The 15927-nt window shown below is 32.6% G+C and overlaps 2 protein-coding genes across 2 annotated transcripts in view; one reads left to right on the top strand and one right to left on the bottom strand.

Annotated features, from left to right (window-relative positions):
• LOC133203306 (spermatogenesis-associated serine-rich protein 1-like) overlaps positions 1 to 14282 on the bottom strand; it is a 40452-nt gene extending 26170 nt beyond the window's left edge. Inside the window, exon 1 of the mRNA XM_061339113.1 lies at positions 14234 to 14282. Coding sequence (XP_061195097.1) covers positions 14234 to 14273 — 40 coding nt within the window. The 5' untranslated portion in view covers positions 14274 to 14282. The remainder of the gene's footprint in view (positions 1 to 14233) is intronic.
• LOC133203308 (uncharacterized) overlaps positions 1 to 15927 on the top strand; it is a 32938-nt gene that overhangs the window by 1851 nt on the left and 15160 nt on the right. Inside the window, exons 2-7 of the mRNA XM_061339116.1 lie at positions 8145 to 8330; positions 9044 to 9122; positions 9522 to 9721; positions 9907 to 10070; positions 10871 to 10963; positions 11221 to 11326. Coding sequence (XP_061195100.1) covers positions 8145 to 8330; positions 9044 to 9122; positions 9522 to 9721; positions 9907 to 10070; positions 10871 to 10963; positions 11221 to 11326 — 828 coding nt within the window. The remainder of the gene's footprint in view (positions 1 to 8144; positions 8331 to 9043; positions 9123 to 9521; positions 9722 to 9906; positions 10071 to 10870; positions 10964 to 11220; positions 11327 to 15927) is intronic.

The following is a 15927-nucleotide window of genomic DNA, read 5'->3' as shown; positions in this document are numbered from 1 at the left end:
ATTTGTTTCTTCCAAATCTTTATTCTATTTTGCTGCTATTTCAGTCCATGTGCCTAGACTCCAGGGCTTATTGAAACTCAGTAGAGCTAAGGATTTCAAGTAAAAACTCATTTTGAAAATATCTTTTTTTCTTTCCCTTTTTTCGTTCGAATGATCGTATTTTTATATTTGAGTGCACAAAATGACCAAATATAACCTCTGTTGAAGGGTTTGGATGTAGATACATGTATATATGTAACCGCTGGTGTGTAATATAAATATCTTAAAAATGTTTCTATAAACACTTTGGAGAGAGAGAAAGAGAGAGACAGCAATTTCAACCAAATTTTAACAGTAACAGTAGTCGTTCAAATCGTAAAACCATTATATTAACACTTTTAAAACCCATTTCAATTGATTTTGCCCAGCTAAATGCTTCTAAATTTACTTTTAATTCTGCAATGACGCATAACCGGGTTTAATGTATTCTTTCACGACTATAAATCTAATTAGATTTCAGTGTATAGTCATTTATGAATTAATTCTTTGATTTCAAGAGTACACTAGTCTCGGAGGGGGTTACCATAAAATTAAATCTTTAGATCTGAATTTAAAAAAAAATTCTGTGCAATTTCAACACTGCATAATTTTAGAATTACAATCTATTTCGAATCAAATGAAAAACTTTCTTTTTAAATCTTTCATGAATTCATTATGTCTGTCTATACACGATGCCAATGTTTAAAGTAAATAAAAAAATTACGATCCAATTCGAGGCTGAACTAGTTCTTTTTTAAAGTTTAATATCCATTATGACGTTAAAAAAATGATTTTATATTGATTTTAATATCTAGAGCCTGGTTTCAGAATCCTGAAGCAGTCTTGGACTTAGTCAAAACTTCAGTCATTCATAAACCGAATATTATTATTAAGGTTTTCCATCCCTTATAGGACCTAATTCTCCATCACGTATATAATACTCTGATATCAATTCAAAGCATTTTACAGTAGAAAAGGATTTATCAAATGAAAGTTTTGAAAAGAGTAATTAACTAAGCAGTAATTATATCCTAGTCAACAGAAATTGCATTGAAGTCCATAGAGACAAGTGATTTTTTTAAAATAAAAATTCAAATATTAAGAATATCAGTAAATACTGTGTTGGAAAGATGCATTAAATCATTAGAAATAGAATGACAATTGAAAACATTTTTTTTTACCCTACAGATTTTTTTAAATTGATTTTTATTACTTAAAAAAAGAGAGAGATAACTCTTCAACAAAGGTCAAGGTCATAAATTAGGACACGTTCCATTCTTAATTGCTAATAGTAATAAATGGGAATTATGTCTTAGATATACTGAGTATTCCACCCGTACACATCTGTTATGTATTCGAATTCATTGAATCTCAGGCTATTAGGGATGGAGCACTCGAAAATAAAAATTATCAAAATGAAAAGATAGGAGTTTTTAAAACGATTTCAAATTTTATGTGTTTTCTATAGCTATAAACTGTAAGACATTTGACAAGTTTCGAGTTAATTAAGTCTAAAACTGTCCATAGTCGTGGGTCCTTGTTCATATCGAGAAAACTGAGAATTTGGATCCGCCTCTCATTTACATGTAGAGTTTATTCAATTATGCATAGTATAGTTATAATCATGCACTGTATATATGTGTCACTGGTAAATTGTAAGTACAAATGTTGCATTTCTCTTTCGACAGGAAGTATATATATCTCTAAGCACACTCGTTTGTTGTGATATTTTGTTATTTACACAAATTATTGGTAATTAAAAATATAGTGTTTTTTTGTCGGAGGAAACTTTTTATATTTTCCTGATTTCTTGAATTTATAAAAAGTGTGCAAATGCACACAAAATGATTCATCAGATTTCGTCATATGAAATGCAAAATTAATTCTTTAAAATCATCTTCAACTACTTCATGCAACTAGGCTTGAACTTTACATGTATGTACATGCATAAAAAAGAGATTATGCATTGAAAATGTATATTATAATTATACATGTATATGTATTCATTTAAGCCTACACATTAATATTTGCAAAAGCAAAACGTTTCCCTAGTGAAGGTTAGGAATGTAAATTTCTTAACATAGATCGACGCATTCTTTGCACTGGGTTGTGCTCAAGTTTTAGTGCGAATTATCATTAGACTAAATTACCGAATTTAAATTCTGCAGGGAAGAAAATTACTTGTGTATTTAAAGATTGCTAGATAAGATTTCAAGGCACAAGTATTTATGTAAGAAAAAAAAAACAAACAAGAAAAGAAGATTTTTTTCGGATCCCCAACACTACTCGATATTGGAATAAAAGGTGCCTTTATTAATAAATAATAAATTGCATATTTAATTTCATGAGAGAGAGAGAGAGAGAGAGAGAGAGAGAGTGTGTGTGTGTCTTGATTTTAGCAGTCCCAATTTTAACCGATAAGAAAAAAAACAATATGAAATCAAATAAACAAGTAAATCCTACTTGGTTAAACAAGAGAACGGTAGTCCCCTAACTTTTCTGTTTACTCAGGGGGTTACTTTAACTTGTTACATTGATCTAATCCCCAATTGAGCCTCGTTAAGCACACCTGTGCTATTGACTCAGTTGATTAAGAAAGAAAAATGGCCAACCCCCCAGAAGACACTGTTATGACATTCAATCAACGTTGTTATATTTATTACCGTATTTTATTTAGATTTTACTGATCTTTAATCCTGGTCGAATTCATCGAACGATATATAGACCTCATCAGCGATTCTTTTTCAATTTACTCAAAACGTTTCGTTTGGATCGATGTGGGAAGTGTTGCAACATAACATACATAATTAATTTTCAAATTGATTCCAAAGAGTTACTTAAATGAAATATTCACAAATGTATATTTGTTCAAATTAATCAGCAAACTTTTCATATTTGTAAGATACATGTATCCAAATATTTCCTTATGATTTACATGTTTTATACATATAAAAACTTCCTTTCGTAAAATAAATACAATAGTTATACATTAAATATATATAATATTTCAGCATATGTAAACATATCATATCAACAAATGTAAATATATTATTTAAGCATATGTAAAAATATCAGAAGATGTTTGCAATTAGGGAAGAAATTTATGAAAAGCAGGGTTACAAAAAATGTATTTGACATTGAAAAAACTTCTGAGGGAGTTGATCATTCCCGTGCAAATGTGGTTAAAATTACAAACATGAGCTCATACAAACAATAAATCAATAGAAATTCTCTTCAATCGGCCATGTCAACGTGATCTGCGATGGAGTACAGATAATAAGATTCCAGCATGTAATTATTTTAGAAATTAAGGATGGGAACAAAGAAGATAGAAAGATTTTCTAATTAGTTTAGGAAAAAAAGGAATAAAAATCTCGTCATTTTGAACCAGGGAAAGAAATGACTATAATAAGCTTAATTACGTTAATTGAAATAATTATAGAAAGTAACATGAATATGACCTAGTTATTCGCAGTGAGTCATTGCAGTATTTCGCATGAGGTTAAAAAGAAATTACAAGTAGAAATTCTATAGGCCCGGAAACATCTTGATAAATATGTCTGGCCCCGGAAACGTTATTCTCCCCTCTATCATGGATTTTAGTATATTTTATCTGTCGTTTTAAGTTTTCACTCTGGTAACAGGAACTCTTTTGGATAGGAGACCAAAAAAAAAAAAAAAAAAAAAATTAAAGGAGCCCTTACAATTATGTAAGCTCTTCATAAAATTGTGATATTTCTGGCAGAATCTTTGTGGTGGAAATAAATAATAGATGTTCGCAGTCTGTTTGAAATCTCGCGAGATTAGAAACTGCTAACCGAGTTTCAAAATCGTCGCAAGTGTAAAAAAAAATAGACTTTTAAAGTATCTCTTTGTTCCATAGGGAAGGCTGAGAAAGGATTATGCGTAAAGAGGATCGTTTGTCATTTTAAAGAGTTCACTGAACGAACAATGCATCGACTTAGCTTTATCTATAGCTATATGTAGATTCTCATGGGGTTCTTCAAAATCAAATTTATAGTTGTGGTAGACCCCCACCCCCTCCCCACACTTCCTAGAAGATTATATTTTTCCTTCCAAAGAAACAAAAACCTTGAGTGCTGCTGATACGCACTAAAGGTTGGAATAATTTTTTTGAACAGGATCATTTGAAGGAAATGATCAATCTCCCCTTTTGTGAACAAAAATATACATGTACATAAGATTAATAATAATTCATTTTTGGGGATTTGGATATTGCCTTTATATAGCCATAATTAGTAAAAAAAAAACTTTTCCAAAAGAACTCATAAAACCTGAGAGCTTCCGGGGGGCTTTGCCCCCTGCCCAAACCCCAACTGTTTGTCCCCCCCCCCCCAATTCAAAATTTCTGGATCCGATCCGCCACTTATGATGACATTTTATGAAACAGAGTTAGCGATTGAGCATAGTACATGATACATGTCAAGGTATCCGATGCATAAACAGCAAAACTTATCCCCTTAACAAAGAGTGAAAATTACGCAGTGTAAAATGTTCCATAGATCAAAGTAAAAACGGAAGTTTTAACAAAAGGTTTTTTCCCCCCATAGAACCTCAAATAGAAAGATACGAATTAATTAATTTAACATTATATACAATGGACAAGATCTTTTTTCATTCGTAAATAAACAGGAATAAAGAAACACTTATTTGGAAAAAAAGTATTTTTGTCAAGAAAAATGGAAAGTGTTCTATATACATGCAATTTGATGTATTGAAATGCATAGACCATGCACCTTGCATCCCCCCCCCCCCAGATTTTTCAAGAGAATTTTCAGGGGGATATAACTCCTATAATTAACACTGAATATTAATTTAATGATTTTGTCCAAGTTTTTCATTTAATTCATTTTTTGTTCTTATTTTTTTAAAACTCGTTTAAAGAGCATTCTTTAAAAATTTAAGTTGAAAGCAGCAAATACATCCCTCTATTGTAAGAGGGAGACAGGAGTTTTCCCTGTAACCTTACATCGAATACCTTAACTGTCATATATAATATCTTGCCAATTTTAAATAGGCCCACCAGAAAAATACTTGGCGCAAAAGAAAATTTTTAGGGCGAAAATGTAAGATTACTGGGAAAACTCCTGTCTCGCTACTAACCTTTGAAGAATATAATTATAGTACGGCCTATACCAATTACAAAGCTTGAAATCAAAAATGAGGTCGAGGCTGCAGACGATTACTATGACCACGTGACGCTTAAATGAGTGCACTCACGTGACATCAATAGTCACGTAATAAATCCAAAGCACGAAGAAAAGTCAGTGTGTAAATTAAAAATTCATTTGATACAACTGCTGAGCATTGCAATTTCAGTCTGCATTCCAAATCTGATCGATGTGTCGAGATGAGTAGACAATAAATCTCGCGCACGCGTGTATCGGCATTTCTCTCGATAACTCTCCCCGGAGACGAAAGATACCGTTTCGGATTTTAGTCTAAATTCCACTAATTTTGCTAATTAGGAGAGGCGCGTAATCTGTGTATGTGACAGATGTACTTTGATGCTTAGAGCTGACAGAAACACTCTGAGGTTAAAAAGTCATAACTCATGTCCATTGGCGTTGCATCCTCTGTCAAGAGTTTCAGACAGCATAAGGACAAACGAAATCAAAGTGTTCAATAGTACTAAGAGCCGGACTCATTTACAGTCAGCAGTGACTATTTTAATTTACAGGAAAAATAATAATAGGCTTCAATGGCATCTAACATAAAAAAAAAATGAAATGAATTTAGGAACTTGCATTGTAAACAAAATATCAAATTTATAGTTATGGCACATTTTTTCATGATCCGAATGAAACATTGGAGAAAATACATTCCCAATTAATACTCTCAATTTACTCTCTTTAATTCTCAATTTACTTTTCTCGGGTTCTTTTAACGTTTATGTTGTCTCAAAAGTCAACAGCGGTTGAGTGTATGCACTATATTCATTACTCGTAATTCTTATTCGGCGGTGTATACATGTAGTTCGGTCAGCACGTCCCGTTGAACGCTGTGACAAAATCCGGCTATTGCTCTACGAGCAAAAAATTGCAGTTACACAGAAACTTAATTGCAAACCTGAAAATAACATCAAATAAAAATTGTGTCATTTTGTTGATAATATGGCCAACAGTTAACATTTTTTCAATCTTGATTCTAGGTTCGAATGATTTTTAGGGAAAGACTCTTCTAGAGATTTTCGCTGCATCTTTTGTTCACAATTTTTACATGTACAGTACATGTAGTTGCGTTATCCGAGCAAACTTTCTCACCAAAACCAACTTATTGGAGGAAAATAAAATAAATTGCGAAAAAGAATGCATAGTTAAACATCTGAACATTTCCTGTAAAATTTTATTGATTTTATCACCTTTAAGTACCCAGTAATTGACTGGGGAAAGTGTTGCTGATGTATTATTTTTTCCTACTTGTAATCCCTTGCTATATGTAATAAATGATAGATAAGAAGCCGGTATTTTAAGAATTTCTCATCAATCGATGCATTTTATGTGAGGATATTTTTTAGTGGCAATAATATTCCTATATTATCTAGTTTAAAGATCATTCAAACCAATCAATAACTGTTTCTTGATGGGAGTGCCCCAGAGACTATTTCAATCTAGTATGACTCTTTGTAGGCCGACACCTAATGTAAATCTTGCCTGCAAATCGACCTATATTTTATTTCTGTCACTAATTCTATGTTCCTTCAATCAGGACAACATGGCACAATTTCGACTGCGATCGGTTTTATTTTGTAATTTTAAAAATGAGCTCTAATCGACAGTCCATTAAATGCATGATTTGAGGAGTCGGGTTATAAACATTATTATTGGCAGTTTTTTAATGTAATTGAGGCTTTAGCGGTAAAAAAAGATAAATAGAATAAACAAATAAACAAATAATAACAATTACACGATGTCCGGTGATTGAGTTTATCAGATATATCGTAACATTACAGTGTACTGTAGAATTAGTCAGGCTACAATATAACAAATTGTGAAGAATCATTATTTTGAACATCAGTCTCTGAATTTGTCTTGTTTACTGTAAAAGAAAGTTGCTTGACTTAGGCCTTACAATTAAAACTGGAGAATGCATGTGTGCAATATTTGTCATCGCCGTAGGAACCGGCGGGGGGGGGGGGGGGGGGGAGAAGGTGTGTCCCAATAATTTTGCCGATATTTAGTATACTGTAGAAAACATAGCTGCTTTATGCTTGTGCCCCTGTGCCCCCTCAATAACGTCTGATGACATTTTTTTTTGCTTGTCTAAGTTTTTATACTTGATAGTACCCCCCCCCCCGAAACTGAAAAAAAAATGGTAATGTGCCCCCAAACTGAAATTGCTTCTTACGGGCCTGTTTCTTTGCATCTTGAGTGAATCATGTACACTGTACATCCATTTAATAACATTACATATACTAGTATTAAATATCATCATGATATTACGCGTAGATGAGAAAACGAAATCAATGCCAGGTACAGTATTTAATTTCAAGACAATTTTTAAGAGAGCCTCTTTCTTTGAGTCATGATTTAAATCACTTCTTGTTACAGCAGTTCGATTTTCTCACACTATTCCTGGGAATATTTCAGCAATCAGTTCATGTAAATTAATGAATGATCTACTTTGCCAAGTAGAAAACTTTCAATTACCGTAATTCCAAAAATAATTATCAAATATTTTAATATTATATTCGGGAAAAAAAACGATTAAGCTTACTGTATCCTGCTTCATATTTCTGTACAAGTACATTTACATTAGAGCTAATTATAAAAGCATAAAATATATTTTTACAGTGACTGTCTTAATTTGAACAAATTAACACAAGTACCGTTTGTACGAGTAAGATTATATAACTTAGTCACCCGACACCGGTCAAAAGACTTGTATGTGTACATCAAACAGCTAATGTATTCTTTTCATGGATTTTAATGTTACCAATCGAGGATAACTGATAAATTGGTTTCGGATAACATGATTATCATAGTAAGACTAATAATGAACTGAAAATGAAATTGTTTTGTTGTTAAGACATCTATTTCTTATATTTCAAAATGAATAACTTTTTAAACAGTAAATTCTTTATTTATCGCTTACTTGTTTTCCAGGTTGAACCGGAAGAACTATGTCACGTGTGCAGTGTGTATACCGGAAGGGAAACCTATCCTTGTCGGATCTGCTACAAAGTGTACCACGAAAGTTGTCTCCGAAAACTAGGTCAGTGTAATGACCCGGCATCATCGGTCCTCCTCAAGAAAGCCCTCAAACCCACGGGCTGGAGTTGTCAGAATTGCGTGAGTCTTTGTATAACAGATTCATTTGTAGTTTGAATTTTCAATGAGAGGTAACAAGCTTGTGCACGCGCTACATCGAACACTCACACATTGACATATGCATGTACATTTTGTATCAGATTAAAGCTTAGAAAGAATGTACAGTAACTGTCACACTATAATTGGTACAAACAGCACTTTCTTCGATAACGTACATATTAATTTTTTTTTGTACGTAGAGTTTCCCCCCTTTTTTATTTTTTTTTTGGGGGGTGGGGAGGGGGGGGGTTGGGGGTTGTTTGTTTGTTTGTTTGTTTTTTGTCAGCAACTCCTGAAACTCCAAACTATCAGTAAAAATGTTCTACAATCTAAAAAATTAAAATACAGTTAAAAAGTTAATAGAGTTTGTGGACACAATAACCACGATATATATACCCGGCAGTGAAGCTTTCCTTGTAACCTGTTCTTTTATTTCTGAATTGATGTATATTTAGCAATTAAGTTAACTTATTGTTTTTTTCTTAAATTTGAGTCCTTTTATTGGCTTAGTACCGACTTGATATTAAGATTCCCTTCTTGCCTCTGCATTTTGATTTTTTGTTTTAAAGATAACATAAATATATCATATTTCCAAGCTTTTTTCATAAAACAAAGGTCCGCCTATTCAAAGTTTACATTTAATTGGTTCCAGTCTGTAAGTATAACAAAATGATTAAACTTCCTTATTTTTTCAGGACGATCTGAGCAGTCTGTTAACGGAAGAAGAACTACACAATCTGTTTTCCTCTCTGGATCGTTATGAAGTGGCGCAAGGTACAGTGTATTCAGAATTCAAGGAACTTAAGTCACGAAATGTATTGCAAAGATAATTATATTCCTAATGTTCCGTGTAGGTGATAGCTTAAACCAGGAAATGACAGGGGTAAATATTTTTCCGGCGCTTTATTTTGGACATCCTTCATGCATTAAAAAGACATAAACTTTTGTAAATGGCAATTTCGAATTTTAAAAAATTGAACGTTTGTTTCTTTTATTAAAGAGAAAATACAGGTTACATACATCAACTTAAAAAGACTTTAATTTTCGATTAGACACAGTTTGTGATAATGTTTATTACAATGTACATAGATATGATATATTTTTTTTGGGGGGGGGGGGGGTAGTTATGAAAAATACACTTAGCAATATAAATCATACCAGACTATATCACAGACTCCAGTATAGGTTTGGAGGACTTTATGGAATATCGAAAGCGTTGCTATGGCGACCAAGATGGCGGAGAGGTACCAAAGGATGCCCTACAAGAAGATTTAGCCCGCTTTCATCGGATTGACAAGGACAATACCGGATCGATCACGTGGTGGGAATTTATCAACTTTGAGTCAATCCGTATTCTGAAAAAGCGGAATAAGGTAAACTGAGTAAATAACTAGTATTTACATTGCATGCATTGCCTCTCGATTTTACACGTGTTTATGTTTAATTGCTTCGATCATCAAAGAATAGACTCCCCAAGTAGACGTTTTCTATATTGATTTATGACCTAATATTTCGGACCCTTTGATTGATTATTAATATCTACATGTAATTCTTTCAGAATTCCATTGTCCACCTGCTGTCACCAAGGGAAATAGAAATCGCCCGGCGATTGTTCCGCGTCTATGACGACGGTTGCGAAGGAAACATCACCGAATTCAATGCCAAGAAAACCATTGCTGCTTTCTATACTCTATTTATAGAATGTGACGACACTCTTAACGGGTACGTCATTGTAACAGTATCCTCCCTAGTCCGTATGTGTGTATCATAGCTCCAAGGTCTGCGTTAGGTACCCATTAATATAAACCATTATATATGAAACCGTTTCATTACAAATACATGTAATAATGTCCAAGTTGCTTATTTGCATAGCGACAAGGAGAAGTTACATAAATATATAGATATTTTAATTTAAAAAGGACTATATTCTGTAGCGGCCAGTATCTGCCCCCAAAATAAAACTTTGATGGAGAAATCTTTAATTATGTTCTAAACCAGGTGGATATTTGCAGACTTCAAAGCATTAAATATTTTGATCAACTATGACATCATTAGTTAGATATGACGTCAATAAAATGACGTAAATTCCAAATTGCAATAATTTTGAGAGAAAATAGTGTATTTTACGTCGGTATTTTGATTGGAAATTATCGAGCGCAGGTCTGCTCAGACTAGATCTTTTGATATAATGTGTAGAATGATAATATCAATGAAATATGTGAATATGGTACCTGAGCAAGCTTGCGCTCTATAAATACTATAGTCAAATTTGAACAAATTCTGTGCATTTTGGCCTCTATTTTAAAAATAACGGAAATCCAAATAGTTTGTGACGTCACAGAGGCAAGAAAAGCCAACTAATTTTTCCAATTTCATAATATATTGTCTTAATTTGGATTATTTTATACAATATATGCACTTTTGCTCATTTCAAGAGATTTTCAAAATTTGACTATTATGGGGGCCGGAATACGCCCTTACCGTATATAGTTCTTTGATTAGTGTTATGATTTCTTCTTTAGTTTTGCCGTGTTGTCAAAAAAGGACGAGGAGTTGTCTTTTGTTTTGAATGAAAGTTTGTCGTTTACAATGGACTGTGAATCCAACGGTCCCAAGTAAGTTTTTCGGTGATGTTAAATATTAAAAAATTCTAAAATATTGAACATATTACTTCTAATTACTTTGTAAAGAAAAATAATGAATGTGCTACATAAGAAGTTAACGGGTTGAAATTGTTTTCCATTGCAAAAGAGAAAGACTTGTTAAGTAATTTTGTTTTAGGTTTTTCCTGCAAACTTTCGAGACAAAAGCTTTGTTGTTGTTTTTTTCTGTTGAATTAAAATTTCTCTTGTTTTTTTTTTTTAATTTTCAGGAGTGTATCATGGCAGGATTACTTGCTGGAACTAAGTCTGTATATTTTAGCGGCACGACCAAACTTAAGCCCGGTACCGGTAGAGAGTTCCGAATGGACAAAAGGCGTGGTTGTTTCCACGGAGATGGATTGTGACCTCAAGCGTACAACATTATGACCTTTAATCTTTCAAACAGAGAGAGAGAGAGAGAGAGAGAGAGAGAGAGAGAGAGAGAGAGAGAGAGAGAGAGAGAGAGAGAGAGAGAGAGAGAGAGAGAATTTCGGTGCTTTTTATACAGAAAAGAAAAAAAAGACTATTTGTTGACAGTTTATTACTTTATTAGATGTAACATGATATGTCTGTCTGTATGTAATTAAATTTCTGCATAATTAAAGTGTACGTGTATAATGCACATGAACTTGTATATACATGAATACATGTATATACATGCATTAACCTAAAGTTTATGTACCTTAAACACAATGCAGGCTTCTTAATTTCAAAACCTCCGTATGAGAAACCAAGCAAAACCGTTTTGGTTAAGCACCATGCAGCAATTATACCTGATTTTAACAGTCAATGCAAGTTTCTATTCATACATGTACATGTAGTTGGGCATTTGAGCAGTTGAAAAGACTGAATTAAAACGAAAATATATGTAAGCTTTCTGATTCAGATGTTAGAAAGTTGGTGAGAATATGAATTAGATTATTTGCATATGTATAAAGTTGAATTTTTATTGTACTTCATTTAAGAAGGGTGAGAATATGTTTTGTACTTGATTTTCTAGCATCTGCAAAACTTTCTAAACATTTGATTTCCTGGTACATGACAATGCAATTTTAGTAGCAAAATTATACAGAAATTTCTCTAAGGTTGGTTTTGATGAAGTGAATGCAATATTCAAATAGTTATATTCTTAAGGACAACAGAATTTATCCATCTAGGTGTATTATTGTAAAATGTTCAAATAACAAATTTGCAACTGTTTGTTAGAAAGTTTTTTTTTGTTTTGTCAACTTAGAACACTTACTACTAATGGGTTTTTTTCTCTCTCCATTTTTTTTTAGATTACAACACACTGTTAAATATGCCTGTGTTTGCTTTGATAAAAGATATAAAAGTGGGATAGGTGCAATTGTCATTTGTATTTAAAATTCTACTGTATTAAAGAACACATGGAGAGATTTAATTTTTTTCTCAGTGCTTGTTTCCGTGAGCTCAATCAACCTTTACTCACAACAGAGTAGTAATCTTTCCAAAAGTTCGATTTTGAATTTAAAGGTTTCCCTTAGAATTTAGAATATTTAACAAAAATTAACAAAGAATGACAACTCTTATAGAGTAGTTCATATGTACAGCGAATGGTATACACATTAAGAAGACAATCATTGCAAATCAGAATTTTAAAATCATTGGTCTTCTATTTTAAAGATTGATGCATTGTTTTAACCTTATAAGTATATAATATCATTTTTCTTTTTAGCTTCAGTAATAAGATTTAGATTTTACTATCTTCTGTATTAGAATTTTTGAAAGATATATAGTATATACATCGTACTTAGAATATGTAATTTTATAACTGTGTACATTTTCGTAATAATTTTACCACGCATTTATTTTGATTGGGTGTGCAGGTACTGGGATTTAAGAAAAAGCTAAATAATATTGTTTTTTGTTTGTTTTGTTTTACTTATTTTTTTTTTTTTTGGTGATAGCACTGTTCTTTAATACTTTTACTTATAAAACTGATACTAATTATGAAATCAATATTTTAATAAAGACTTCTTAAATAAATATGATAATATTATATGTGTCATTTTTCCTTTCAGAATGTACATGTACGTGTAATAATGCATGTGTTTGTTCTTTAAGTTTATCATACATTCATACATTTTGGTTTGGGTGAATAAATTGAACTTGAACTAAGAAGATTTAAATACGTCCCTTATACAAATCTATAGTTTTGAAAACAATAGCTCAACTAATGATATTGGACGCACGGATAGAAATTTTTAATTTTACTAAACTCTAAGTACTCCTTCTCCTGAAACGCGTCTGATTCGCCTAAACAGTAACGAGAGGAAAAAAAAAATGAAATAAATTAACTAGATTACTGAAGACGTATGCTAAAACCCAAACAGTAGTTCGCTTCTTATGACATTAACGGTAAGTTGACTATAATACCTATACATACATTGTACATTTTGAATACATGTACGCTCTTTTGTGAGCAAACAACCTTAATTAAAAAAAACAACAACAACATCTTGACAAGAAATAAAAATAGGAATATGTATAAAGAGGATGGATGTGCTTTTTTTTGTTGAACATTAATGACAATTTGTTAGATTGTTCATCCAAAAATTTTTGGTACCTTTTTGTTGTTCAAGACTCCAGCTAACCACTTAATCCACAACTCTTTCTTTTTTGTCCACAGTAGCTATTTTGCTACATGTATATTATGTCTCTGGTATATATTACACTGACATTTAAATCGAAAGACAGATACGAAAATCATGATCGCGCTCGTAGGAACCTGAAGGGGGGGGGGGGTGCAGTAGGACCGTGTCCCCCGCCAATAATTTTATCGATATAAGTGTACTGTATACATGTAGAAGAAACTATATAGTTCCTTTAACAAGAACATACAAATATTTAATTCCTACACTTTACACAGTCTCCTTGGTTTCTAAAAGTCATTGCTCATTAAAATACGAAACGTCCCCATTTGTATCTAAATTTATGGAGGAACATTTAAAATTATTTAAATTCAACTACGGGGGGAGGGTCCAGACCTCCGATTCCTCTAGATCCGTGTATGTTAAACGTTTACAAGTGTATGTAGGTCATTTTTCTTTAAAAAAAAAAATGGTATTTTCTTTTTGACTTATAGGCCGTTTTAACATTAAGGGTTGCATAAATCTGGAAGGACAGATACACCGATAAATTATTATATACATCCTGAAATTAGTTCGAAATTGAATATCGGGATCACAGTAAGATCCACGATTCAACAAACAAAGGACTTACCCAGAAACTCCGCAGACCTTACTCTGGGTCCAATGATCATTTTTCCATTCTTAGGCCACACGGATACAGAGTAATATACTTAGAAATGACAGTACAAGTAGTGCGCTAATATTTACATTAAATATATGCAACCAGGCACTATTTAACAGCTACGTGTCCGTTTAAACAATTTAATTGAGGAGCCGAGATCAAATTGATCCAATGTGCGTGATGGACCTTTTGTATTTTAAATAAAATTTCTGAGAGACAATGAAGTTTGTTCTTTTTGAATGAACACTCGTGTCGATTTAAATGTAACGTAAGATAAAGAGATACACTTTGGGCTTCTGGCTCTTCAAGGTATAAATGGGAGGTGTGTTCTAAACCACAATGAAAATATGTGTCAAAGTGCAGGTGCTAAGGCATATTTATCGGGAAACAATCTGCAACAGTAACTAACCTTTCGAATTCCTCTTAATATCTTTCACAGACTTTACTTTTGAAAGTATCCAAACACACGTGCACTTAAGTGGCGTCCAGACGCGGATCCAGGATTTTTTTTCCAGAGGTGGGGGGGGGGGGGTTCTAACCCAGTCAAAAAATTACCAATTCAGAAATTTCTTGACATTTCTTGGGGGGGGGGGGGGGTTCTAACCCAGTCAAAAAATTACCAACTCAGAAATTTCTTGACCCCACGTCTGAATATTTATTTAAACGGGTACGTATCATCTATGCCGGGTTATAATTTGATAACGCAAACATGCTATTTAAATCTATTGTACATATGTAAAATAAGAAGATAAATTTATTTAAAAAATAAATAAATAGATGAAAAATAAAAATAAAATTAAAAAAGGCAAGCAACTTTTAAATTTTATTGTGCACTGTACATAGACACTCACCCCCTCACGCAGAATACCTAAGTAGTTTTGCACTGAATGGGAAGAAGAAGAACTTGACCAGGATGGAGAAAAGGGGAGGGGGAGGGGGGGCAGTCCACAAGCACTTGCACGTGCTTGTTCTTTAATACACTTTCTTTAGTGAGGAAAAAAACCCCACACCAAATGATACCTGACAGAATGATGAGATGTGCTTTCAATGAATATACCAAGTTAAATCCTATTTTACAGTAGTTTCGTAAGAAAATGATGATACATGTATTTTACAAATGAACTAGACTGGTATTGCCTGTCTCTATCGTTCGAAAGATATCGCTCATATCAGACAGGCAAGCCAGTCTACAAATGAACGAAAGTTTAAACAGGAAGCAATGTAAGGACGACTTAACCGTGCATTATTAACAGGGGGAGATAACTCGCAGAAGAAAACAAAACTATGGACACAAGACGACGAAATGTGTTGTCAATGTATTTTTCGGGATTTCTGGTAAGATTGTTAAGTTTTCAGTTGGTGTAAATTGTAGTAAATTCTTCAAAGAAGGTTGTATGGATTTAAAATAACGCATCTGTTATGGTTTTTGCCAATTATTATGACGTTGACCTGTCAGTTATGAAACGAAACTAGTTTGCATGCTTCGAAACAAGTATGTAGTAATGTTATTCAAATATAAGATATACCTGTGACTTTTGTGGAGTAAGTTAAATATGACATCTATTTCAGATGATTTAGATTTACAATGTCTATTTTCAATATTAAAATTTCTTAAACTTAAAGGTGCTTGGACACAGATTTGAAGTTAATATTTTCTCAAATTT

Source organism: Saccostrea echinata, unplaced genomic scaffold (genome assembly GCF_033153115.1).
Source record: "Saccostrea echinata isolate AGI-Se365-2 ecotype Australia unplaced genomic scaffold, CSIRO_AGI_Sech_v1 ptg000049l, whole genome shotgun sequence".
In the NCBI taxonomy this organism is placed as follows: Eukaryota; Metazoa; Mollusca; class Bivalvia; order Ostreida; family Ostreidae; genus Saccostrea; species Saccostrea echinata.
This window is presented reverse-complemented; position numbering and strand designations above follow the sequence as displayed.